This window comes from Azolla caroliniana, unplaced genomic scaffold (assembly GCF_043228905.1).
Source record: "Azolla caroliniana isolate FFs.n. ecotype wild unplaced genomic scaffold, voAzoCaro1.0.p SCAF_1, whole genome shotgun sequence".
In the NCBI taxonomy this organism is placed as follows: Eukaryota; Viridiplantae; Streptophyta; class Polypodiopsida; order Salviniales; family Salviniaceae; genus Azolla; species Azolla caroliniana.
In genome coordinates, this window is record NW_028230436.1 from 30980004 (window position 1) to 31005866 (window position 25863).

Here is a 25863-nt window from a genome sequence, read left to right on the forward strand (position 1 = left end):
AAAACAAAACTTCTATTACATATGAGAGTAGCTCACAATGGTAGTTCACCCATGCACTCACACCTTGGAGCTTAGATGGGACCTAGACCAACTCACTACAAAATTAGTGGCGACTGATGATCCATTCACCACTATGTAAGAGAGTGGATTATATTCTCTGTTTGGTCTGAGTGTAACATTAAATGTGCATGTCAATTGATAGAAGTGGAGATATTCCTTTTCTGTCAACTGACTTGTCATTTAATATGACCCAACTCCCTAGATACAAACTAGTGCTAGATAGTACTTATCTTGAAGTCAATGGCACATACTTCAAGACTAAGTACATTGTAACTTGCCCACAAAATATTCTCGTTGACTTGATTAGCCAATACTATTACCTATTTCGCTCTTTCTAAATTCATTGTGTCCTATGCATCTACGATTTCCTAGATTAACACCTTATCGACCCATATGGTCAAGTTGCACACTAGCTGCTCCTCATTTGGGGCGCTATCACAAAATGTGCACTCTAAGAGCACATATGGGGATAGATTTACAACTTGGGGCTGATGATTGATTATATCTAACAATGCCTCATCATATTCACATAAAGTACACAAGTATTGATAGGATTCTTTGGCTACAAAGAAATGATTAAATATACACTTACATTACAACAAGAGTCTTCATGAGACATTTAAGAATCATGTGCCTCGCATATGCTCAAATAAAATGACATCTTTCCATCAATTTTCCCCTCATAGTGTATACATCCAATTGCAAACTCAAATTAGGCCAACAAAAAGCACACCAAAATGGTAATTAACACCTCAAAGCCCACTTACTGTAAGATGCAACAGCTTTAAGCTCATTGTCTTGGGGCAGTAAACAATATATGAGAAACATGTGGATTCATTTACAATTGAACTAGAAAGTAGATACTCACACTTGCAAAAGGTTTGACTACTGCGAGTGAAAATCCATCATTGCAAATCTCCAGTATTATACGCCAACAAATGATGTTTAAGCCTAAGAAAGAACTTGTAGTCCTTCCTAGATTTTTCCAAAATCTGAAGTTAATAAATTTCATTGCCTTGGTAAGCTATTTAAAAATGTTATGAGGATTATATAAGGTCAAACATCTTTGCTGGCATATGGGCAAGATTACCTCTGTGATTACAGAATATTTCAATCTCTATACGGACTTGATGCCATCCAGTTATGACTCTTCTTCCGATTCTTCATCCTCTGAACTTTGTTTCGCCTGAGCTGATCCTTTCTTCATATCTGCCTTTACGGGCTCTCCCTCATCATCTTCTTCACTATACTCACTCTCATAGTCTTCATCATATGCCATTTCCTCCTCTTCCTCTTCTTCAAGTCCATCATCAACCATAGCACCATCATCAACCACCATTGACCTTGTCCCCGCTCGGCTACGCTTGCTCACTTTCAGCTTCACACTCACCTTCTTATCACAACCTATCCATGTATCTGACAGACAGAAAGCTGTGAGATTATAATTTCCTTCACTCGGTGCCTGGAACTTTACCACAACAAGCCTGGACCCGGATTTTACTCGAGAAACAGCTTCTTTCACAGCCAGATTCACTTCTTTATCACCAGCACCAGTACCTTCCATCAACTCTTGCACTGACTTAGAGGCAGCTATTATACCTGCCGTTTCATCCAAAAATGAAACTCGTTGAGAAACCCATATGAAGTTTTTGCTAGTATCAGCTAGAAGCAACCAATATGTTTCATCTTTATGATATGGGAAGTACGGTGCATGTGGGTGTCCCACTATAAGTCCATTGCCTCTTTTCAATGAGACCCAAGCTCTCATGGTTACAATGTCGCCTTGTTGAATACCTTCTTCGCCCTCAGTCTCACAATTAACATCCAGCGATATCACTGGCATCATCTGTAAGACTACTTCTACATCAGCTGCCTCCTGATCTGTGAAGTCCCCTTTAGAGATGAGTAGCTCCCTACGCTCCGCCACACTGAGGTCTCGCAACTCTTGCAAAGTTCTCACTTTCTGCAAGAAATATTAGCTTTTATCCCCCTAACAAAGACGACAAACATCCACACTTCTGCAATACATGCTATATCCTATTAAAGACAACAAAATCTAGCAGGGAAAAAAGTTCCTACTTTCTTTGCATGTATCAGAGCCCTTTTTAGAGCCTAAAACCATACGGGAATGGAAAGAGGCTTACCTTGCGTCCAATCTTCTTTACAACCTGTTCAGAGAAGTGTGGGAGTTGCAAAAATGAGGCTATTCCCTCTCCACTGCCAACTGCACGATCAGAAATCTTCCTTGCACTCAATGGTACAGCCTGAAAAAAAATACATGTTAATGTGTCTACAAACCATTATATGTGCATCCACAACATTAATTACGACTGAATATTAATGATTGAAGTAGCATCATTTGCCATGCTACTCAGCTTCCAAGTATTCTCCACGGTCCCAGAGGAACAAGATCTGTATAACCAAGGGAAGGGTGAACCCCACAGACTAAAGGGAGGGAGGATAAGGATGTGTGAGAATTCGTGCATACAATCATGGGGAGAAGCAGTAGAAGTGAATTGAGGATTACCACATTAATTGGTGGAAGTAGTGGTTTTGGCATTAAAGGATAAAACATTCAAACTGACAACTGGCAGAGGTCTCCTTGCTATCATATCATCATGGAAGAACTAGACCTCAGAGAGCCTATAAAGGAAAGAGAGTCAGTTTGCAACCGAATTCATGCTGAAATACAGCATGAACCTCCTGTAGTTAGGGTAAGACATGGTGCATTGAGCATAATAAAGCATGTTTTTATCTGACCTTATCCTCCTGTATCTGTGAACAGAGAGGATTGTGTAGGAGGGTTCCCTGAGGGGAGCTGCAAATTCGTGCTTGTGTTAAGAAAATTAGAGAGAGAGGGAGAGTCATTTAACTCCAACTGAAATTGGCAGGCAGCCTGTTATTGGTGTATGCCTTTTAGGACTTTATTTGTTGACCGTAGTCATTTGTACTTAATTACTCTTACTTTTGAAGATTCTAGCAAAAGCCCCACGATATCAATTGAAATATTCAACCTGAAACCAACTCCTTCACCTGAATAATATTTTGAGAAAGTTCCATAACCCCTAGTGCAGGGCAGAGCCAGCCATATCCCTCTGCATTCCTTGCGGCAACAGCCATCTGTTGATAGCAAGTATTTGATATCTTAAATGCAAATGATAAGCAATTCCACATGCAAAAAGGAAGGAAAAGTAAGAGAAATACTCCAATTTATACAAATTAATTAACCTTCATTAATTCCTCTAGCAACCGTGGGGCTAACCGAAGAATATGTAAAAAATCTGCCTGAAGAGCAACGGGTACACTTGATGCCTCCCTACTTAATTGAGCCAATAACAAAAGCTCCGTCTGCAGTCACATCATCAGTCAACCATGCTTAACGTATTAAAGACCAACAGAGATGTGTAATCAATAATAGCATTTGAATACCAAATCTAACTAAATCAGCAGATTAAAACAAAAAGCTGAGAGCTCTTTTGTGATGTGAATGTAAGTTTGGTCTCTGCTCTTTCCTATATTCAGGTTTGATACTGCACAGGCTCTAACATGGAGTCTCAAAATGGTCCAAGGATCACGCACTCATTACAAAGAAGCTCTACCATGTGCCTATAATTAATTTACTAAAAATGTCGTATCATTGATTGTATTCTCAATGATTTTCAGTATTGCCTGGCATGTCTCCTATAGTATCATTAGATTAACAGCATATAGAAAAAACTAAATATTTTACGACCAGATAATTAACTGCAAGAACTAATTATTATGCATATACTGAGACAATACAGGTAAAGTAACTCTAGAAGACACAAGTTTGCATAATTAAAACAATGCTTACATCTTCTAAGAGTTTTATTCAAGTTACTACCTTCACAAGTGCAGGATGCTGCTTCCAAAACTTTGCTTGGTCTTGCTTCAAGCTTTTTGGGTTGAGATTCAGCTCACTCCGAACCACCACAAAAAGCTTTTGTAAAGGTTCTTCATCGCTACGCCGAACTGGAATCTCAATATACTCTGCTGCCTTAATAAAAACGTCCATCACTTTACTGCACATATAAATCCTTAATAAGAGAATATCCTCTTAGAGTACAAAATCTAAATTAAGAAACTATCCTGGTGATGCAGAACGTCATTAAGTGTGTTTATACAATAATATAAAAAACGTTTGTCTCCCATCCAAGGTTAGCATGATGAATGGTGGTTGAAGATTAATATCAGTGCTGTAAGGTCCAAATGCCTCAAAAACTTAATCTTAAAACATAATAGAAACCAGCCTGTGATGGGTGATTAGCATCCTCTGGTCAAGATTCCAAATATTTTATTTTCTATCAGCATTGAAGAAAGATTCTGCATATGTCCATGAAAGATGAATCACATTTACAAAGCACATAATAGCACTGACAAGTCAAATACAAATGAAAGTATATATCAATCGATATACTCTTATTACGTACAACGTTTAAGGCCTTAAGACACTAAGTTGAGCTAAAACAAGAAAGTACATAAAGTCTTTATGCTAGAATGTAAGGTCTTGTTTAAATTCCATTAGAATTGATTGATACTGGAAAACAATTTTCAATCTACATAATGCTGCATGCAATGAGGTGAAATGGCCAAGACGCAATGAAATATGTTGGCATTTCCAAGGTTTTACAGAGCATATGCATCTGAACTTGGTCTAATTTTCACCATAACCCATACTGGGCCCTTCCAATTATGTGTTTTCATGGGAATCAAGTGTCCCCAGGAAAAATATTGGGGTTATCTTTTTGTAATGCTCCATATATGTTTTATGAAATGTATGAATAACTTAGCGTCTGCATTTTTAATGTCATCAAAGATATCAAAGAATAAACAATGGCATTGGTCTCTCTACCTGTAGAATAGTGTTTTTTTTCATGTGTATATCCACAGATACGTATACAGATGATAACTAGATAAAAACACCCTTATAGGACCAGAAAATTCAGGTCTGAGGTGATTATAAAATGATAAATATTAAAGTGTTAAAAAAATGCATGTAAAATTACAAAATATGAGACTTTGGATTAAGTGAGTAGGTTAGTATAGATTTATTTTAAAGTGGATATCATGAGAGGGCAAATAGAAGACTGGTTTTTATTTGTACCTTGAAGCAAGTGAAGGCTTGAGAAGATGGTAGTAACTATATAAAGTGTGATGCATCACATAGTTTCCTGTATATTTTGAGGACCGTGAAAGATAAACCACAGCTGCCAAAAGAGGAAGCAAGATGCCCACACCCACCAAACCAAGTAAGAGAATTCCAGAAGCAGGCCCTCCATTTTTATTAAGTAAGAACGAAGGAAGTGCAATGCCCATTTGCAAACCCTGGAATAGAGAAGGATAAATCTTTATCAACCCATGTTTTAAATTTAAATAAATTTGAGTAGAACTTGCTACTTCTATCCAGACAAATCACTACATATAACATATGCAAAAAATGGCCACTAGTCATGACGAGAAAAAAACCTGTTTGCCATCAGGATGACCATACTTCTCATAGTTCTCCCTTGAAACGGCATCAGTAAGAGCTTGATAAGCTTTAGAAATGAACTCCACAAAATATTGGTTTGCCTCTATAGAAGTAAAAAACAAAATCAATACATATTAACCAAAATCCCATTTAGTATATCTTCTGTTGAACACAAAAGAGCCTAGCCTGGATCTGGATTTTTGTCTGGATGATACTGAATGGACAACTTTCTGTATGCTTTTTTTATCTCTCCATCAGTTGCACCCGGCTCTAGACCCAAGATTGAAAAAGGCTCAAAAGGCTGAATCTGTTTCACCAACCCAGGAACATACATGATAATTAATTTGAGAAAAAACATACTATGTTGATAATCATAACTCTTGCAATCTGAATTCATAAGGCCACCTCATTTACCAGTGATAAATATTCCTACCACCCAGTCAAGAATAGGCTCAAGAAGACAAAATAGATGACAATTATCTCATTAGAACTCTGCCTTAGAGGCCATTGATCATAAAGTGGTACAGACTTTATTTTAGTGTTTTAATCTTTCCTGCCCATTCATATATTATTATATATTCACATATGGATCTGAAATGGATAAAGGACATTGGATACTAGCATGAACCCTGATGAGGACATCCAAAAGCAATGACCAAAAGGTAGAGAGAACAAGGATGAGGTACTATTCATACTTCTCCCTATTCAAGACCAAGGTAGCTTCTTCACTTGACACTAGATTACTTTATAATTCATTTGCAAGTTTTTATACTTTTTCATTTTTTATGGATGAAATAATCACATGAAATTATGAGTGTAACCTTTTCGGTCTCATCGGGCAGTTAAGCCTCTTTAAAGAGTAATCATTTTGTTTTCCTCTCCCTTTCTTTCTTCATAGATAACTTAGACATCTTTACACTCTTTCATGATAATCAGTTTTACTGCCAGACATTATTGCTAGCCTAACAACCTTATTTTGAGGTCATTCTTGGACCCAGCCCAATTAGGGTGTTCAAGATTAATCATGAGAGACATCCACTCTCCCTTTTATTTTAAAGTTCCAATGTTTGAAATAAAACTTCTTTTACATCTTTGCATTAGGCTAGTACGTTGTTCCTTATTTTAGTCTTTCCTATATATATTAGTAATGAATGTCTACGTGAGTCAATGCACTTGTATCTTTTCAAATGTACTCTTTTAACTTTACAATTACTTCACTCCCAACTTTTCTCACAATCTCAATTTAATGTAATAGCTATAAATGTCTTCATTTTTCTCTTCTTCCTCTTCTACAAAAGAATCATAAAAGTAAGATTCTCTCATCCGGTTGGGTTGTTGACATAAGGAAATGGTTTAGAAGATGGGGTGTGGATGATCTTTTAGAGCTTTCGGGCAATGCTATGCAGTATGTAATGATTGAGGAAATGTTGGTGGAATCATTAAGGATGAAGTGGGAAGATGCTAAGAGGACAAAGCTAGAATACTACATTACAAATGTCAACACTGAATGTTGGTCTCAATATAAAGCAAGAATGTCTATTGTTTGTTTCCAACCTTATCTCATTACCAATATGAGTAGTAATGCTCGTAGAGCCCTTACACTACTTCGCACTCGATCTCACAAGTTAGATATTGAAGTTGCATCATGGTATCAAAATGTAACGAATTTGAAGACATGTAAAGTATGCAATGAAGGCATGGTAGAGGATGAATGTCACTTGCTCTTCACATGCTCGATATATAGTGCAATTCGTTGAAGATATGTTGACATACTAAGAGGGAGTGATAACTTAAGTGCCATACTTAAGACACCAGCTAGAAGGTTGAGCTCATATGTGTATGCTTTATTCACACATAGAGACTTTGTGCTTCAATGTATGAATACCCCTTCTTAGGAAGGAGACACGTATCAAGAACAAAAGTATACTCTGGTCCCATAGGTCAAAATTGGCCTCTTTATGAACAATAAAAATTCTAATTCTAATTCTAATACAGATAACTTTATCTTTATTTGAACTCCAGTTGGTTAGTGTTGTATTTCAATCATGATTAATTCTCTTACTATCCATTTAACGGCTCTGAATCAGGTTCTCTAATCAAATAATTATTAATTCCGGTTTAGGATTTGATTATATATTAGTTTAATTGAACTAATATTTATATATATATCAACATATGACTTGCTTTATTAATTGCTGTTCTAGAATATAATGACGTTCTCATAATATGTGAACCCAATAATCTTAATATTACATAACTTATGACTTGTTTTATTTTGTTTTAATGTTCTTAAATCATATTGTAGAACATGATTATCTTGTAAGTTAAGGTATGTACTTCATTGATTTGCAGATGTCTTTCATTTTAACCTATTAAACACTCAACTTTAAATTCCCAAGTCTAAATCACGATCTCAAACTTTAAGATATTCTTGTATAAGGGTTTTCTGAAGTTTAATACAGATAAATTTTAATATACATGACAATTACTCCAAACAAAATCTGGTGTTTGTATATCTATAAATTCCAAGGTCTTTCAAAAAATATTCTCCACCTTTAGAATCATTTTTGGTGAAAAATTCTTCAACATACAACTAACTCACTACCTAAAAATGATCAAGTATTTACTTACAATCTATCTAGAATGAAAGTCACTGCATTTGTCATTGATGTCCACTGCTCGGACATCAATAACAAGTTCAGTTGCATGCCTTCTAATTTCAAACTTATTTTCAATTGAACTAACAATGTTTTCAACAATCTTGATAGTGGCAGGTCATCCCTTTACTGGTGATGGGTTTTCTGTATTGCTTGGAATGATGATTTCCTCACGATACGGAATGCAAATATTGTTTTGAATGTCCGTTTCATAAGAAAACTCTGTTAAGCTTTTAAATTTTCCTTTATTCGTTAGCTATTAAGCCAACAACAAACTTGGCTTCACTACTTCTAGATGGTTTATTTTCAGTACCTTATAGGGCACTTACTATTATGAATTCTACCTTGTTTGGACTCCTACTTTATGGGTAAATCTCCTCAACTATACTGCAACCTATAACTCATGCCTTAGCCTCCAGATTACTAGTTTCCATTCCATAATTGACTTTTAGTTTTATTCTATCTAGACTGCAAGGAGCTTCTACATTACTAGCACACACCCATGTATTTATTTATGTATGTATTCAGAGAGAGAAAGAGAGATGTGCTCGTACATATATGTGTATGAAGAAAAATGTGCACGTGGATACCACTACGTATATATGAGTACTTTTGAATGTGTATATATAATAGATAAAACATATAATATATAGTGAAATATATCTGTTTTCATGGCAGATGTGTGTATATACACACACATACACACACATACTTACCTACTCATTCAGCTTGAACCAAAATCATGATTTTAGTTTTATAGTTAGGATTCACAGTACCTCTTTTGTCATCAGTTTGATGTAGTAAACCAAGAATGCAATGATCACCCACATGAATATTAATGTCACATTGCTACAACTCGAGAGATTCACGACCTATGAATTCCAAAAGAAAGACAAACTTGCTACATGAGAAAAAAGAAAAAGACAGAACATACACGAAATAATTGAAGAAAAAAGAAACACCTGAAAGTAAATACCTTGCCAACAAAGGAGGTTCTATATTTGGTAGATCTTGTGCAAATAGAACACATACAATGAATTATCTTCTTCTTATTTTCCACAACTTTAGAAAAATGATATATGGTCCAAGGTATAACAAAAAGACCCAAAACTGATAAAATAAATATAGGGAAGAGAGAGCTCATTTCTTCAGAAGTAGCCATAGCTTTCTAACTGAAAAAAAGAAAAAGAAAAAATCAATACTAAATAAAAATATCACAAAGTTAAATAATACAAATTAAAAATTTCAGAAATTTAGATTACGAATATCACAAAATTGGATTTTACGAAATAAAAACATTACTCTTACAAAACAAAAATATCACAAAAGAAGATCATATAATCAAATAAAAAAGTATAATAAAATTAGTCCATTGATACACTCAAATTGTCAGTTGAGTTCTTAAATCGTCTATAGATTGATCTGTCCTATTTAAATCATCTCTTGGAACCGGAGGATTAGATGTGAAAAATAGAACGAACCACATACCTGATTGTGAGATCTGAATTTCCTGGCTCCCTCCCTCTCTCTGTCTGTGTGTAGCTATGGAAGCACACAGAGAATTTCCATGTTTCGCAACTCTTTTAGCAGTAACAACGAAAGTATTTCATATGGACAACAAAATGGGCGCTTTCACATCTGTCAAACCATTAATGACTCCGGTGTTTCTCATAATGTATCAAAACCTCTTAATGTATCAATGTTGCTGCTCTATTGTTCTCGGAGTGTCTCCCGTAGTAGTGTTGCGTGGTGTTTCTTGTGTTTCATAATCCGATTGGGCTCACCACCTCATTTGAACGAATTCGGATTTCTACAAGCGTTTTGTAGTTTTTTGCATCATATGATTGGCTTGCAAGATTCATCATGTCAGGTGTTTCTTCTCGTTATGTTCTCTTCTACACCATTTGTTTGAGCATTATTTGAGCTTATCTTGGACTCACAACAATTGAATACTTTTACTCCTTGGACGAGGTGTTGAATACAACAATTGAGCTCTCAATCCCTGAACCCACGACTTCTTGCATAATGAAACCTTTGTCCGAGAATCACATTAGCTTTGTGTTTTGATGTGTGATTTGAAACCATATATCAAGTGTTTCTAGTTTTTTTTTATCCATCTTGACTTTTCGTTTGCTCTTTAAAGGCTTTTCATTCTACTTTTCCTCTACATCTTAATCTTTGTTTGATCTCTAACCACTTTTTGTTTTTTGTTCTCTATAACAAGCACATTAAGGTCTTGCACTATGACTTTTATTGTTAAACTTTATTCTCTAAAGTCACAAATTTGAGGGTGGGCATTCAGTGGACTTTAAATGTTACGTTTCTGGCAACACCAAACACAAAATTGCTCAGCATCAATAGGCTCACTGTAAAGAATCGGGTGTGATTTTGTGTAGCGGAAAAGTGTGTGTGTGTGTGTGTGTGTGTGTGTGTGTGAGAGAGAGAGAGAGAGAGAGAGAGAGAGAGAGATTATATTATCGTCTTCGGAGGTCAAATATAATCTATGAGACCAAGAATATTACATTTCACGTGATACGTGTGAAAGTGAGTAGTGACTCTCGATGTTCAAGAACTTTACCAATGAATGTTGCAATCGAGAGTGCAAATTGTGGTTGTGAGAGAAATTCATGCAAGGATTGGGCTTGGTCGAAGAGATGTGGAAAGCATGGTCGAATATGATCAAAGGCAGAGCATTGTATCAAAGTGTGATAATCAGACTCGCGAACTTGTTTAGGGCAAAGTGTGCATAGCCGACCACTCTCATCACTTGTGCCCCAACGCCCTGTCTCACATCGCAATGCGTGTGAGCTAAGTTGCATGGAAGCAATGGTTCGAATGGCAGATAACAGGACGGGCTCTAACATGTATTGATGTGTACGATTTCCCCGTTCCGCAATATGGTTTTGTAGTTAGGTGCAACATGTGTAGTATAATGTGAAGTGTGAGCCTCCACATTTGTCCCATGTCGTGATACATTGGCGTTGCAAAAAGGCCTCATTTATAGAAGAATCTAGTGATGCATCATGAACCAAGTGTCTTGCATCCCATCTACCAAACCATTTTTCTATATCTTGCATCCAATTGGAATAGAAAATTTTGCTTTTATGCGTCTTTTGGATCTTTTTGCTTGCGTCCCATGCAATTGTAGGAAGTCGATGTGAGGGACTTTTGTGAACCTTAAGCATGTATTCAACAACCCTTTCCATGGCCGTGATCTCAATGGGAAGTGATCCCATCTCAAAGAGGAGGAGGGTGTAGGGCGTTTGTTTCTTAACTTGTAGAAACTTTGTAAGAAAATGTTTTTGGACATTTTCAAACTCTTTCCATGTAGATTTAGGGATGCTAACGCCCCATACTTCCACCCCATAGAGAAGAACCGTTGTCACGAAAGTGTCAAAAAGATATTTCTTGAGGACCCAACACTTAATATCTCCAAGATTGCATGTGTTCTCAAATGCATAATATGCTCGCTTACCCATCTCTAGGCGGTGTGTAGCACATTCATTCCATTTGTGATTTAAAGGAACTTCAAGACCAAGATATTTGAAGCTTTCCACACATTCAAGTGGTTCATTGTTGTACATAATGCATGATTTATCTCTTTTTTTGGCTCTTCACAAGCATAATCGTTATGTTAGAGCTATTGACACTTAATTTACTATGCATGCAAATTTTTTCCAATGCCTTCATAAGCTTTCGTGTATCTCCTAATGTATTTGCAAAAAGCACTACTCATCTGCATATAGCAAAAGCATAATCACAACATTCCCAATGGCAACTTCTTTAACACATTCTTCCTTTGCAAACTTGGTAACCATTTCTTCCAATTCATCAATGCATAGACCAAATAGTGTTGGTGAGAGTGAGCATCCTTGCTTAACACCAATAGTGCTATTGAACAATCTGAAATATTATCTCTCATACGCACACAACATATAACCTTCTCATAAATTCGGGAAAGTGCAACCATATATTCTCCTCCAAATATGCTCACGAGGTACCATATCAAAAGCTTTCTTGAAGTCTAGAAAGCAACAATATAAACCTTTACCTTTAAGGCGACTTTCCTCCATTAATACTCGAAGGGTGACAAGGTGATCAATGGTGCTATGGTGTTTTCGAAAGACAACTTGTCCATAAGCTCTCTTACCATTTTTTTCAGCCCATACACTTATCTTTGATTCCATTATACATCCAAATAGTTTTGCCATTAATGAGCCAACCATGATGGTTTAATAGTTGTTTACATTATTTACATATCCACCTTTATGTAAAGGTTTGATCGAATTTTTAGTCCAATCATACAACATACCATGTTGCAATGCATCATTAAACATGTCGTTTATCCATACATATGCTTCCTTTCCCGTCCATTTGAGCATTTCAGCCTTTATACATTGAAGATCGCTTGCCTTTCGAGAGGCCAATTTCTTAAGTCCTATGCATATATCTTCAATCGTAAAGAAGGGAGACATATGTGAAATAGAACCATAACACATCATCTTTCTGGCAAAGAGATAACTCATATAAATTCTTACAATGCATAGACAAGTCGTGAAGAGTTAAGTCACCATAACTCTCAACACGTTTCCCCTTTAGATTTCCCCAAAATTTAGCACATGCATGTGCTTTCTCTTGCGTTTGGATAAATTGTTGAGTAACTTCCCATATTCTTCTCTTTCTTTGAATAAGCCTTTTATACTCATGCAAATGCTTTTGGCAATTCTCTTTATCCTTAACTACATCCAAAACCACAAGGCACTTTCGAGCTTCACGACATTCTTTATCAAACCATTTTTTCCTAAGTTTCTTGGTGCATTTCCAAGATGTGCGGTTGGTCGAAAAACATTTGTTTGTACAAGAGAGAATGACTTTCTTGAAAGCTTCCCATTTGCATTTTAGTGTGGCACCATGTTGTATCTCTGTCATTTGTAACATATCCTCAACCATCTTGGAATACATGGGCGCTCGCTTAAGGTTCATGCTCAAGTGCGATTGTTTACTTCAATTGCCTTCTCACAATCAAACCTATGCATACATTTGAGATCAATACATAAAGGCCTATGATCGGATTCCGGTGTCCATTTACCAAGTGAGAATTTATGTATACGATCCAAAATACCTTCAGAAAGTAGTACATAGTTAATCACACTATTTTCATTGTGTTTTCTACATGTAAAACCATTAGTGTTGGCCCATAAGGAAATACTATTTGCAATAAGCAATCCGGTACTATTGCACATTTGTAGGAGTAACTTCCCAAATTGGTCTGAATCTTTTACATTGCTAGAAGAGCAGTTATACATTTGTGTATCCTTTTGCATCCTTGAGATATGTGGCATGAAAGATTCTTGTGAATCAAGTTGGAAACTTCTTGTATGAGCATTCATGTCACCAAGACAATAACTTCCCATTTGGATTTGAAATAAGCAATATTATCTTCTGGATTGGCAAAAGGTTGATCTTTATCCAAACAAGTATAAAAGCTAGAATCTTGATGAGGAATGTAACATCCAACTTTAAAAGTGGGCAAATCATTAGGTGTTTCTATTTTGAGCCATATGTAGCATTTATGTTCATCATTTTTTATGATTGAATTTCTTTCTTAATCAAACATGCCACCCCTCATTGTCCTCTTCTTTGTCTTGGATTTTTCTTCCATATCAAAGAGTGTACATTATAGTTTCCTAAACCTAGAATCCTTTTGAGTATCATGCTCCCATGTTTCAACAAGAAGTGTGATATCCGACTCATCGGTGAACTCTATGCCAAGAGAAGGTGCTTATGTAGTCACCTTCTCTCTATATTCTTTCTTAATCAAACATGCCACCCCTCATTGTCCTCTTCTTTGTCTTGGATTTTTCTTCCATATCAAAGAGAGTACATTATAGTTTCCTAAACCTAGAATCCTTTGAGTATCATGCTCCCATGTTTCAACAAGAAGTGTGATATCCGACTCATCGGTGAACTCTATGCCAAGAGAAGGTGCTTATGTAGTCACCTTCTCTCTATATTCTCTTACAACAACCACATCTTGGGAAGGAGGTGGAGACTTAACTACCTAGTAACTATGTGTCATAGGTCTTAACTTCTATAAAATATTTAGTTATAATACAAAGTGGTGGGATGTTTACACACTTGGCTATTCCGAAGGCGTGTTCCCACACTAAGGAAGTTGAGTTTGATTCTCAACACGCCCCTCTAAACACAACTTCTGGTCGCTTGAGAGTCGGCTTGGTGATTGGTATCCAGGTCAGTTTAGGTAGTTGGCCCCGACTTCGGTTGTGGATAACCGACTTACTTTGCTCTGTTCAACTCCGTGTCGAATGCTAGTGTCTTACTCCCCCCCGAGTTTGGTTGGTTGGCGGTCAAAAGTTTGAGGTCTGTCATGAACTGTCGTAGCTTGTCAGCTCCCAGGGCCTTCGTGAAGATGTCGACCATTAGTAGATTGGTGTTGATGTGTTGCAGGTCGACATCTCTGGCCACAACATGTTCTCGTATAAAATGGTAGTGCACCTCGATGTGTGTAGTCCGAGCATGAAAAACTGGGTTGCAAGCTAGGTGAATAACGCTCATATTGTCGCAATATAGGAGAATAAGATCCGTGATGAGAACGCCCACATCCTTCAAGATTCTTTTCAGCCAAACGACTTCATATGCGGCGATGGCTGCGCCCATGTATTCAATTTCTGTGCCCGACAATGCGACTGTCGGTTGCTTCTTGCTGCTCCAAGATATGGCTCCGCTACTGAGGGAGAAGACAAATCCTGATGTTGATCGTCTATTGGCTTTATAGCTGGCCCAGTCGGCAGTTGTGTACCCTTCGATTCGAATAGGTGTGGTCTATTTGTAGAGGATGCCATAATCCATGGTTCCACTTACATACCTGAGTACTCGCTTAGCACAATCGAGATGAATGTCGCACAATGTTTGCATGAACGGGCTAAGGAGGCCGACCGAATAACTGAGGTTGGGTTGGGTAATGGTGAGGTAGATCAGGCTCCCGACTAACTATCGATAGTGAGTCGGCTCACACTCTTTTGTGCCAGAGTCGACATCTAGTTTCAGATTTCAATCGAGAGGGGTTGCAATGGGCTTACACTGTGTCATCCCAAACTTAAAGAGCAGATTGAGGATATAGTGTCGTTGGGAGATCATGATGTTGTCAGGAGTCTAAATTACTTCTATTCCTAGAAAGTAATGCAGATCCATCACGTCCGTCATTTTGAATCGACCTGAGAGAAGCTTTTTGATATGATCTATATCTGCTAAGTCTTCTCCTCCAATGACCAAGTCATCCACACATATTATTATAAATCATTGTCGTATGGAGTCACTTCGGATGAACAAGGAATTGTCAAACTTGGACATTTTGAAGCAAATTTGGTGAAGATATTGGGTTATCTTCGAATGCCATGTTCTAGGTGCTTGTTTGAGGCCGTAGAGAGGCTTTTTGAGTCGGCATATCGCTTGCGGGTGTGTGCTCGACTTGAAGCCGAGTGGTTGTATCATATACACCTCCTCATCTAATTCTCCTTGAAGAAAAGTGTTCTTGACGTCCATTTGGTGGAGGTGCCACGCCTTGGCTGTTGCAAGTAGGATCACGGTTTGAATGGTTTGACGGGAACCCAACGTTCCTTATGCGCAAGGCTCGGCCACAACCGAGCTTAGAATGATACACAGAAAACGGGAAATAAAGCGCGACACAAAGAAGGAGAGAATACACAGGAGGTTTACATGGAAAACCCCAAATTAGGGGAAAAACCACGGCAGCCCACAGGCTGCAAACTGTCACTATGTAAGAATGTACAAAACAGTGAGTTCACGGAGGCAACGACCTCGGACTCATGAATCTTCGCCATAGGCGGCGGTTACAACAGAGGCAACGACCTCTTTCTCTTTCTCTCTCTCTCTCTCTCTCTCTCTGTACAGTTACGCACACTAATCTCGTGCAAAGCAGAAAAATGACAACAACAACAACAACAATTCCTAAAAGTTTGCCCTAAGTCATATTTACAAATATGACTTAGGGCAAATGTAGCCTCGATGGGCTCTCAGAAACATATTTACGAATATGTCTCTTCATCCGGTTCATACCGGGCCTGCACCATCCGGCTCTCCGTAGCCTGGTACTCCTCATCCGGTTCACACCGGGCCTGCACCATCCGGCTCTCCGTAGCCGGGTACTCCTCATCCGGTTTTGGCCTCGGCCTATCGGCCTCGGCTGAGTTTGTTCATCGGCACTGTTCTTCTTCCTTCCCATCCGGAGGGACCTGTCTCCCAACAAACTCCCCCTTCACTCCGGCATGGGGTGTCTTACCAGCCCAATCTTCTTCCGACATGCGTTCAGCTTGTCGGGTGTCAACGCTTTGGTCAGCATATCTGACCCGTTCTCGGTCGTGTGGATCTTCGTCAGTGCGAACTCCTGGTCATCTACTCTTTCCCGGATCCAGTGATACCTCCACTGGATATGCTTCGTCCGGGAATGGTAGGCCGCATTCTTAGCAAGGTGGATGGCACTTTGACTGTCGCAATAGAGTCGGTATTCCTCTTGCCGTATACCGAGCTCTCCGATGAAGTCCTTCATCCATAAAATTTCCTTGCCGGCTTCCACAACTGCCATGTACTCCGCCTCCGTGGTTGACAATGCAACCGTCTTCTGCAGCCTCGACTGCCACGAAACACCTCCCCCTGCATATGTCATTACATACCCAGATGTAGACTGGTTGGTATCCACATCAGTCGACATGTCCGAATCGGTGAAACCGTCCAGTTGAGGTTTTCCGGAGCCGAATCGGAGACACATATTTGAAGTGCCCTTCAAATACCGGAGTATCCATTTGACCGCTGTCGAGGTATTCCTCGCGGATGCGTGGAGTGAGGTGGGACCTCGGGGGTCCTGTATCGAAGAGTAAGAGAGAGAGAGAGAAAGAGAGAGAGAGAGAGAGAGAGAGAGAGAGACCCACTACGTGCGAGCGTAGATTCACAAGGACACGGCCCTTCGACGCAAAGACGCGAGTGGGACAGCGACACAGAAAGACACGAAAGTATGTATGTATTGACAAGACAAACAACAAGAACACGAAGACAACAAAACACGAAGTCGGTTACAACCGAACAGGCCGGCGAACAGATGCCGATACCTGTTCGTAAACGCACAGAGGGGAATGAGTAGGTTGGAGGTGTTGCCGGAAGCACTTGGGCATTCCTCAGAGCAGCGCGGGCCTCCCGAAACCTGCACAGAAGGAAGCTATGGCGTTTGCAACCAGAAAGAGAGAGAGAGAGAGAAGCCTTCGCACGCAAACCGACAGCACTTCGTCCTCGACTCTCCGCGATCCCTCGCCCCTCCTCGTCTCCCTCCTTTTATAGGCAAGGAAGGAGCCGTTTCCCCTTTACTTCCCCACCTACCGAATCTGCCTGCATAGGATCTCCTATGTACAAGGCGCACGTGCATGAAGAGTCGGTTCCTACGCTCCGGTACACCGATTCCGCTTGTGGACGGTTTTCTTCACGACATCCGCCCCCACCTAACAGCGCATCCACCGGCATGCGCCAAATTGTGTTGGGACAGAGAAAACCGGTCCAGCCTTCATCCTCCGCCCGTCGGTTCTTCCTCGGTTTCGGATCGCTCGTCGTCGCGGTCCAAGTCAACCGGATCCGGCTCGTCGTCGTGACGCTTCTTGAACGTCTTGATCCGCTTCCCAGCTACCGGTATCGCCATTCTCGTACCGTCGACTTCCGCCAGATGGTACGTCCCGTTGTCGTTGGCGCTTTGTACCACGTAAGACCCGAACCACCTTCTTGCGAACTTCCGTGTCGCTCGGTGCTGGTTGTCGAGGCTGCTGTCGTAGACTAGCACCTAGTCGCCTTCCTCGATCTTCTTCGGTCGGAGCCGGTGCGTCTGGTCGAACCGGGCTTTGTTCCTCGTCCTGGCCACCCGAAGCTTTTCCGCAGCCTGCTCCACGTCCTCCGGTCTCCGCTCGAGTTGTCGTATGCGCGCCGTCAACAGTTCCTCCCGGCTCATCTCGTCTCTCCAGTCCACGGTTGCCCATGAGGAGACCATACGTTCGATCGGCATGATCGGCTTCTGTCCAAACATGAGCTCTGCCGGCATGAATCCGGTTACCGAACTGTGCGTAGTCCGGTCAGCCCACAACGCGTAAGGCAGTAGCCGCGGCCAGTTCCCGACTTGACCTCCGCATGCCCGAACTAACGCCTTGACGATCGGTCCGTGTCCGCGCTCCACCTTCCCATTTGCCTCTGGATTGTACGCAGTGGTAAGCGAGACCTTGACCCCTAACCGGTCGAACAGCTCCTCGGCCTCTTCGGCGTCCAACTCCCCGCGATCAGCCACGATCTTCCCGATGCACTCGTACTGGCATATTACGTCCTTGAGCAGGAACCGACATACGGCCGCAGTCGTTTTGTTCTGAAGGGCCCGGCCTTCCACCTGGTTCGTTAGATCTTCCCGAGCCAGGACCAGATACCGCATCTGTCCTACTCCTATCGGCATCGTTACCAGGTCTACCATCCATTTGAAGTGGATGGTCGGAGGGTACGTAGGGTGAAGTTCGTCCCGGTGTCGGACTATGGAGTGCATCTGACAGCTCTCGCAAGTTGTCACGAATCGATGCACGTCCCAGTACAGTCCCGGCCACCAGTACTTCCCCTTTATCTTCTCGAACGTGGCCCAGGTTCCATGGTGTCCGGCCCAAGGGCTGTCGTGGTAGGCCTTCAGCAGCTCCTCCTGTTCTTCCTTCATCGCCACCACCCGGAGCGGAGCGCCGTCCCTCTTCTTCGGGTGCTTCCATAAGTATCCGTCCCGGAGAAAGAATTGGTAAGCTTTCTTCCGGATCCGGTTGGCCTCGTCCTTCGTCCATGACGCATCCGGCGTCATTGTCCTCAAGAATCCACCGATCTGGAGCCACTCGCCGTCGTACTTGCTCTCGTCGAAGTCGTTAAGTGCCGGAGTGCTCGTCCCATCGGTCGTCACGTACGCCGCCTCGAAGAAGTCCACGCCGACTTCTTCGTCCTCCGAAACCATGCCGCCCTCGTCATCAAACCTCGCCCTCGAAAGCATGTCGGCCATGGCGTTGTCCTTTCCGGAAATGTGTCGTATCTCCGGGTCCAGGGACTTGATGTACGTTATCCACCTGAGCATCGCCAGGTCCGGTGTCGCGCATCCGGAAACCATGCCGAGAATCGGCAGGCAATCCGTCTCGATAATCACTTCTGTCCCGATCAGGTAGTCTTTGTCCGCCTTTACCGCCGAAACGATACCCCAGAGTTCGCGTTTAACCTGGGCGTACCCTCGCTGTCGCTCACTGAGGACCTTAGCGCCGAATCGGATCGGGAACCGGGTGCCGTTCTCGTCTTCTTGGTTGACGACCCATCCGATCCCGGTCGGGCTCGTATCCACCGTTATGTATACCGGGGTACCCTTCTCGTAGACAGCCTTCCGGAGCGCCGGTGCTGCCGTAAGAGCTTCCTTCAGCTTCCGGACCGACCCCGTGTGCTCGTCTCGCCACTCGAATCTTTGCCCCTTCTTCAACAACCCGTATAGTGGCTCCGCAACGTGGGCGTAATCCGGGATCCATATGTGGTAGAACGCGCATGCCCCCAGGAACCTCTGAACTTCCGTAACCGAGCTACAGTCGGTCTTCATCGCGGAGATGGCTTCTACCTTTGCCGGAGACGGCTTCAAGCCATATGGTCCACATAGATGCCCGACCACCAGGATTTCTGATTGCCCGAAGGCCGATTTCTCCCCGGAGAAGGTGAGCCTCGCATCCTCTAGCCTTTGTAGCACCTTCTCGCAGTCGTCGATGTGTGTTGCTACGAATCGCCGGCATCCGTCCGGCCCGAGTGTCTCGTCCTTCTCTTCCACCGGGCACCCCTTTATGGGGATGTCGTCTAGAAACGGCATGGTGATGTCCGGGATGCAATCCCTCAGTACTTTGTTCATTGCATTCACCATGTGGGCCACCGAGTTGGTCCCTCCTTGTGGCAGGGTACACATTCGCACTAGGCCGAGGGGAGTTCGCATCGTCATAATGTCTCTGCTCTCCACGGCTAGCTGGAACTGGTCGTACCCCGAGTACAGATCACCGACCGAGTAAATCGACCTTCCGGCGAAGGCCTCCGCGAACTCGTCTATGGTCGGTCCGATTCCTACGTTCCGGATGGTCACTCTGTTGACCGGCTGCAGGTCCTGAATGAAGCGCAATGTTCCGTTTTTCTTTGGTACGGTAAACCATCGGTTCGAGTATGGCGCGCTCGACGGTTCGAGAATACCCATATCGACTTTCTGCCTCAATAGCTCCATCAACTTCGGGATGTGAGCTCTCGGTACTGGAATCGGCTTGAGATTCCACGGTACATGCGGTATCGTGAATATCACCATCGGCTCCACGATCGTCGGGTCTACGCACCCGATCTCTTCCGGTGAGAATGCAAAGGCTTTCCCGTGCCTTCCGAGCATTCTCCGAAACCGGTCTTCTTCCGCCGGCAGTAGGAACCCGCCCCCACCGATTTTGAGCTCCCGGAGTGTTCCGTCGGTGAAGGTGTGTCCTATGCAGGCCGGATCTCGTAAACTGGGGTCCGACGCAACCCCTCTGATCCGGGACTCGCTGCCCTCCGGTAAGGGTGCCGCGACTGGCCTTACCTTCCGGTCCACAACCTTGTACTTTGTGCTAACTCGGGCCGTCCGATCCGACCCGAGCCCCCGACTGAAGTTCGTGATGACTTCGTACATCTCTTCGGAACATACCGGTATCGTCCGGTCTTCGTTAAGGTCTTCTCCGGCTACCTTCCTCAGCATTCCCAAGGTGTCATCGAAGGAGACCGCCTCCACGGCTCCGCTGATTTCCTCGTCCGGGCCGAGAACTCCGCACGCTCGAAGTCGCACTTCCGCCCTTGTCTTTTCTCGGCCGACGGTGCCGACTATCATACACCCTCCATTGTCGGAGAAGCAAAATCCTCTACCTATCGTACAGTCGTGGGGTCTTTTCTGAGTGTCCGGGCTGTCTCGGCCCCACGCCTTGGTAGCCCTCTCTAAAAATCCTCCCGGCTCTCGCCACCGAGGGATTCGCGGTTTCTCTCGTGGTTCGGCCGCACCGTCAGAAATTGCACCGAATGGCGCCCGTCCTGGCTTTTGACCCTCGCGTAGGCCGAACCGTTGTCCAACACCTTGGTCTCCATTCTCGCCGCCGTGATGTATGGTTCCCCTAATATGACCGGATGCGAGGACGTCTCCTGCACGAAGAAGTGCTGGTCAATCTCGACGTCGCCGATCTTTACTCGCACATTCGGGCAGGCCCCGTGCAGTTCCTCGGTGGCGCGCGTCGCCGCCCGTATCTTCCACCCGTGCCTGGTGTTGATCGGCCATTTTCCCTTCTTATAGAAGTCCATGGACATTAGGTTTATTTCCGAACCGTGGTCCACCAACGCCACCACCGGTTCCTGAACACCTCCGATTTTTACCGGGGTCTTCGTGGTCGCTCGGGCCCAGTGCGGCCTTGAATAGTGGCTCTCCGCCCACTCATCTTCCAGCGCCGAGTCGTCGATGTGCGTCGTCCGCACTTCCACTGGTCTTTCCGGTTCCGTCTCCATCGACAGTCTCTTCCGTTTCACCAAGTCTACAATGGAGTCGTGGAACTCCTTCTTGGCGATCCCTAGCACCTCCCGTAATGACAGCTCCACTTTGCTGTCGAGGATCCGTTCTTCTTGGACCTTTCGTAGGTCCGTAGTCCTTTCTATTTCTGTCCCCAGTCGGTACCCGCCCTTCCTGGGGTTATCTTGCGGGCCGGGCCCACCGGCATCGTTCCGTCGTTGCCCGAATCGGGTCTCGTACCGTTGTGAGGGCCCGGCCGCCCCGACTTTCCCCACTCGTTTTTCTTCTACCAGAGCCTCGTAGTTCCGGCAAGCGGCTTCTACGAAGCCCGTCTTCTCCTCGACCGGATCGCTCCACCCGGTTATTTCCCGGACCCGTTTCTCAGCGCGGTCCGTTTCATCTTTCCTCAGCCGCGCGCCGGCGAGGCCTTCCAGCATTGCCGACCAGAAACCGTCTTTACTCTCCTTTCGGGCCTCGCTGCCCCTGACCCGAATACCGGCTGACGCCGAGTAGTGGATGGCCTCCACGTGTCGGGCTGCTGCCTCTTCCATCAGTCTCTTCATACCTCCTCGCCCGTCGTTTCGGCTCAGGGCCCTCATGGTGTCGCCAACGTGCACCCGACCTTCCCACAGGTATACCACCCGGTTTCTCAACGCCTCTGCGAAATCGCCGCAGTCCTTCCGAATGTGGCCGACCTCGTCGCACCACATGCACTTGCTCCCCGCTGCCGGCCGTCGGTCACGAGCCGGTTCGCCGCCTTCCCTTCGAGTCTAGGCGATCTGGAGATCCTTTATCGCCCGCGTCAACTCCTCTAGCGCTGCTCCTCCGGACGAGCCATTGACCATGCTGGTCGAAGCCAGACCGGTTTCGAGCCATTCCCGGGTTTCTTCCCTTCGCACTTGCGGTGCCGGTTCAAGCCTCCTTGCTGTAACAGAGCCCGCACCGGCCGCCCCGTTGTCAGCCCATTCTCGCCGTTTGTCGAAACGGCCACAGACTCTCTTAACCGCAGCCCAGTCGGTTGTCAGCCCGTCTTCAGTTTCCAACAGGGAGCCGACTTGATCCCGATCCCGCTCGTCCACCGACTTGACGAACAGTAGGACCTGGCTCGTATCCAGAATGGTTCGGTCAAGCGCCGAAAGGCGCGCAAAGTGTTCTTCGAACTCCCGGAGGAGTGCCGACGCGTTTCTTCCTTTGCCGGGGGACTCCACCCATTCCATGAAGTCCCGTTTCGAAAGCCGGAGCGCGTAGTCCAGCCCATATTTCTCTAGGAGTCGGCTTCGAACTCCTCCCAGGTACGGCTCTCCGCCCGTACCTCGAGCACCTCCGCATGGATGCTCGGCATCGCCACTCGAGGGAACCCGGCAAGACGCCTCTCTTCCGAGATGTCCCGCATCAGCATTTCCGCCCCGTAGGACGCCAAATACTTCGTAGCATCCTTTCCGCTGAAACGGCCGATCGTACCGACGACCGCCTCAATGGCTCTGTCGAGGGCACCGGTGCCCTCGCGTGTGGTCAATATCCGATCCACGGCCGAAGCCATGGCCTCTGCAAGATCCGACCCCCTCATCTTCTGCTCTTCTGCCGCCTCTTTCACGTCGGGTTCACCAAATATGTCGAGGTATTCCTCGCGGATGCGTGGAGTGAGGCGGGACCTCGGGGGTCCTGTACCGAAGAGTAAGAGAGAGAGAGAGAAAGAGAGAGAGAGAGAGAGAGAGAGAGACCCACTACGTGCGAGCGTAGATTCACAGGGACACGGCCCTTCGACGCAAAGACGCGAGTGGGATAGCGACACAGAAAGACACGAAAGTATGTATGTATTGACAAGACAAACAACAAGAACACGAAGACAACAAAACACGAAGTCGGTTACAACCGAACAGGCCGGCGAACAGATGCTGATACCTGTTCGTAAACGCACAGAGGGGAATGAGTAGGTTGGAGGTGCTGCCGGAAGCACTCGGGCATTCCTCAGAGCAGCGCGGGCCTCCCGAAACCTGCACAGAAGGAAGCTATGGCGTTTGCAACCAGAGAGAGAGAGAGAGAAGCCTTCGCACGCAAACCGACAGCACTTCGTCCTCGACTCTCCGCGATCCCTCGCCCCTCCTCGTCTCCCTCCTTTTATAGGCAAGGAAGGAGCCGTTTCCCCTTTACTTCCCCACCTACCGAATCTGCCTGCATAGGATCTCCTATGTACAACATAAGGCGCACGTGCATGAAGAGACGGTTCCTACGCTCCGGTACACCGATTCCGCTTGTGGACGGTTTTCTTCACGACACCGCGTTCCAGTGCTCCTTGCCAGGATTGCTCATAAACCGGCTCACCAACCCGACTGCGTATCCTATATCCGGTCGGGTACACACCATTGCGTACATCAAGCTCCCGACGGCAGAGGCATATGGGATCTTCATCATTTCCGCCTTCTCTGCTTTTGTCTTCGGGCTTTGCTTGCCGGATAGCTTGTAGTTTGCCGGAAGTGTTGATCCGACCGGCTTCGCTTCTGACATGTTGAACCGGTGAAGCACCTTTGTCACATACTTCTCCTGTGACAGCCATAATTGCTTCGCTGACCGGTTCCGGATGATGTGCATCCCCAACATCTGTCTTGCCGGACCCAAGTCTTTCATTGAGAAGGTCCGGTTGAGAGCCTTCTTCAGCATCCGTCTTTTGACTTGGTCCCTTCCGACGATCAACATGTCATCCACATACAGGAGGAGTATCAAGAAGTCGCCTCCTTCGAACTTCTTCACAAACACACAGTGATCGGCCTGCGTCTTGTAGTACCCTTGATCGGTCATGAAGGAGTCGAACTTCCGGTACCATTGTCGGGGAGCCTGCTTTAGTCCGTACAGGCTCTTCTTCAACCGGCATACCAGGTGCTCCTTCCCTTTCTCCACGAATCCTTCCGGTTGCTGCATGTAGATCTCCTCTTCGAGGTCGCCGTGAAGGAATGTCGTCTTCACGTCCAGCTCCTCTACCTCAAGGTCCATGCTTGCTGTGATACTCAGCACCGTCCGGATGGAGGTCATCTTTACTACCGGGGCAAATATCTCGTCGAAGTCCACGCCCTTCTTCTGCTGGAACCCCTTCACCACGATCCTGGCTTTGTATCTCGGGGGGTTGCCGGCATCTCCCGGTTTCAACTTGTACACCCACTTGTTTCGGACTGCCCGCTTTCCTTTCGGCAACTCCACCAATTCGTATGTATGGTTCTCATGCAGGGAATCCATCTCGTCCTGCATGGCACTTAACCATTTTCGGCTGTGGGTGTCTTCCTTCATTTCTTCGAAGCTTTCCGGCTCCCCCTCATCGGTCAGCAGAACATGCTCTGCATCCGGAAATCTCCGGGGGGCCCTTCTCTCTCTGAGAGGATATCTCCGTTTTCGGGCTTCGGTAACCGACTCCTCCATTTGCTCTTTATCCGAATCCAATTCGGGGTCTTGGCCGGTTCCGGTCTCAGCTTCCTCTACCTCTTCTTCTGCCGGTTCGGTATCCTCACCGTAACCGGCTGGTTCCTCGAGTGCTAACCGGTCTCTTTCCGGTTGGGTCTGCTCATCGTAGAGTCTATCCTTACCGGTCGACTCGGAGTTCATTATCTTCTTCTCCGACTCCCAGTCGGCGAGGGTCTTGTTCTCCATGAAGATAATATCTCGACTCCGGAATACCTTCTTGTCGACCAGGTCCCACACTCAGTAGCCGAACTCATCGTCACCGTAACCTAGGAATATGCATGGCCGGGTCTTTGGATCTAACTTTCCTCTCCGGTCCTTAGCTACATGCACGTACACGAGACACCCGAACACCTTCAGATGCCGGTAGGATACTTCCTTACCGGTCCAAACTCTCTGTGGCGTGTCTTCGTCCAAGGGTACTGAGGGTGATCTATTTATCACGTATGTCGCCGTCGACAGTGCCTCAGCCCAAAACTTCTTGGGTAGTTTTGCATGCGCTAGCATACTCCGAACCCTCTCCATTATGGTCCGGTTCATCCTCTTGGCCAGCCTGTTTAGTTCCGGCGTCTTCGGCACGGTAAATTCGAGCCAGA

General features: G+C 44.6%; 1 protein-coding gene across 1 annotated transcript; it reads right to left on the reverse strand.

The window, feature by feature from the left end:
• Positions 1–750: 750 nt before the first annotated feature.
• Positions 751–9841, reverse strand: LOC147869692 (dnaJ protein ERDJ2-like). Its single transcript, XM_087332030.1, has 11 exons — positions 9697–9841; positions 9185–9380; positions 8985–9080; positions 5738–5858; positions 5548–5654; positions 5186–5406; positions 3926–4103; positions 3289–3408; positions 3094–3180; positions 2205–2324; positions 751–2023 (listed from the first exon to the last, which is right to left on the reverse strand). Exons 2-11 carry the CDS (start codon positions 9368–9370, stop codon positions 1202–1204), a joined length of 2058 nt encoding a protein of 685 aa, XP_087188156.1. The 5' UTR covers positions 9371–9380; positions 9697–9841; the 3' UTR covers positions 751–1201.
• Positions 9842–25863: the final 16022 nt, after the last annotated feature.

Excerpts from the sequence above, each read along its gene's own strand:
- LOC147869692 (XM_087332030.1), bottom strand. The coding sequence starts at position 9,370 with ATGGCTACTTCTGAAGAAATGAGCTCTCTCTTCCCTATATTTATTTTA. Across the intron at positions 5,859-8,984 it reads TCAAACTGATGACAAAAGAG|ATTCAGCCTTTTGAGCCTTT; the intron begins GTACTGTGAATC and ends TTGGTGAAACAG. Across the intron at positions 5,655-5,737 it reads AGACAAAAATCCAGATCCAG|AGGCAAACCAATATTTTGTG; the intron begins GCTAGGCTCTTT and ends TTACTTCTATAG.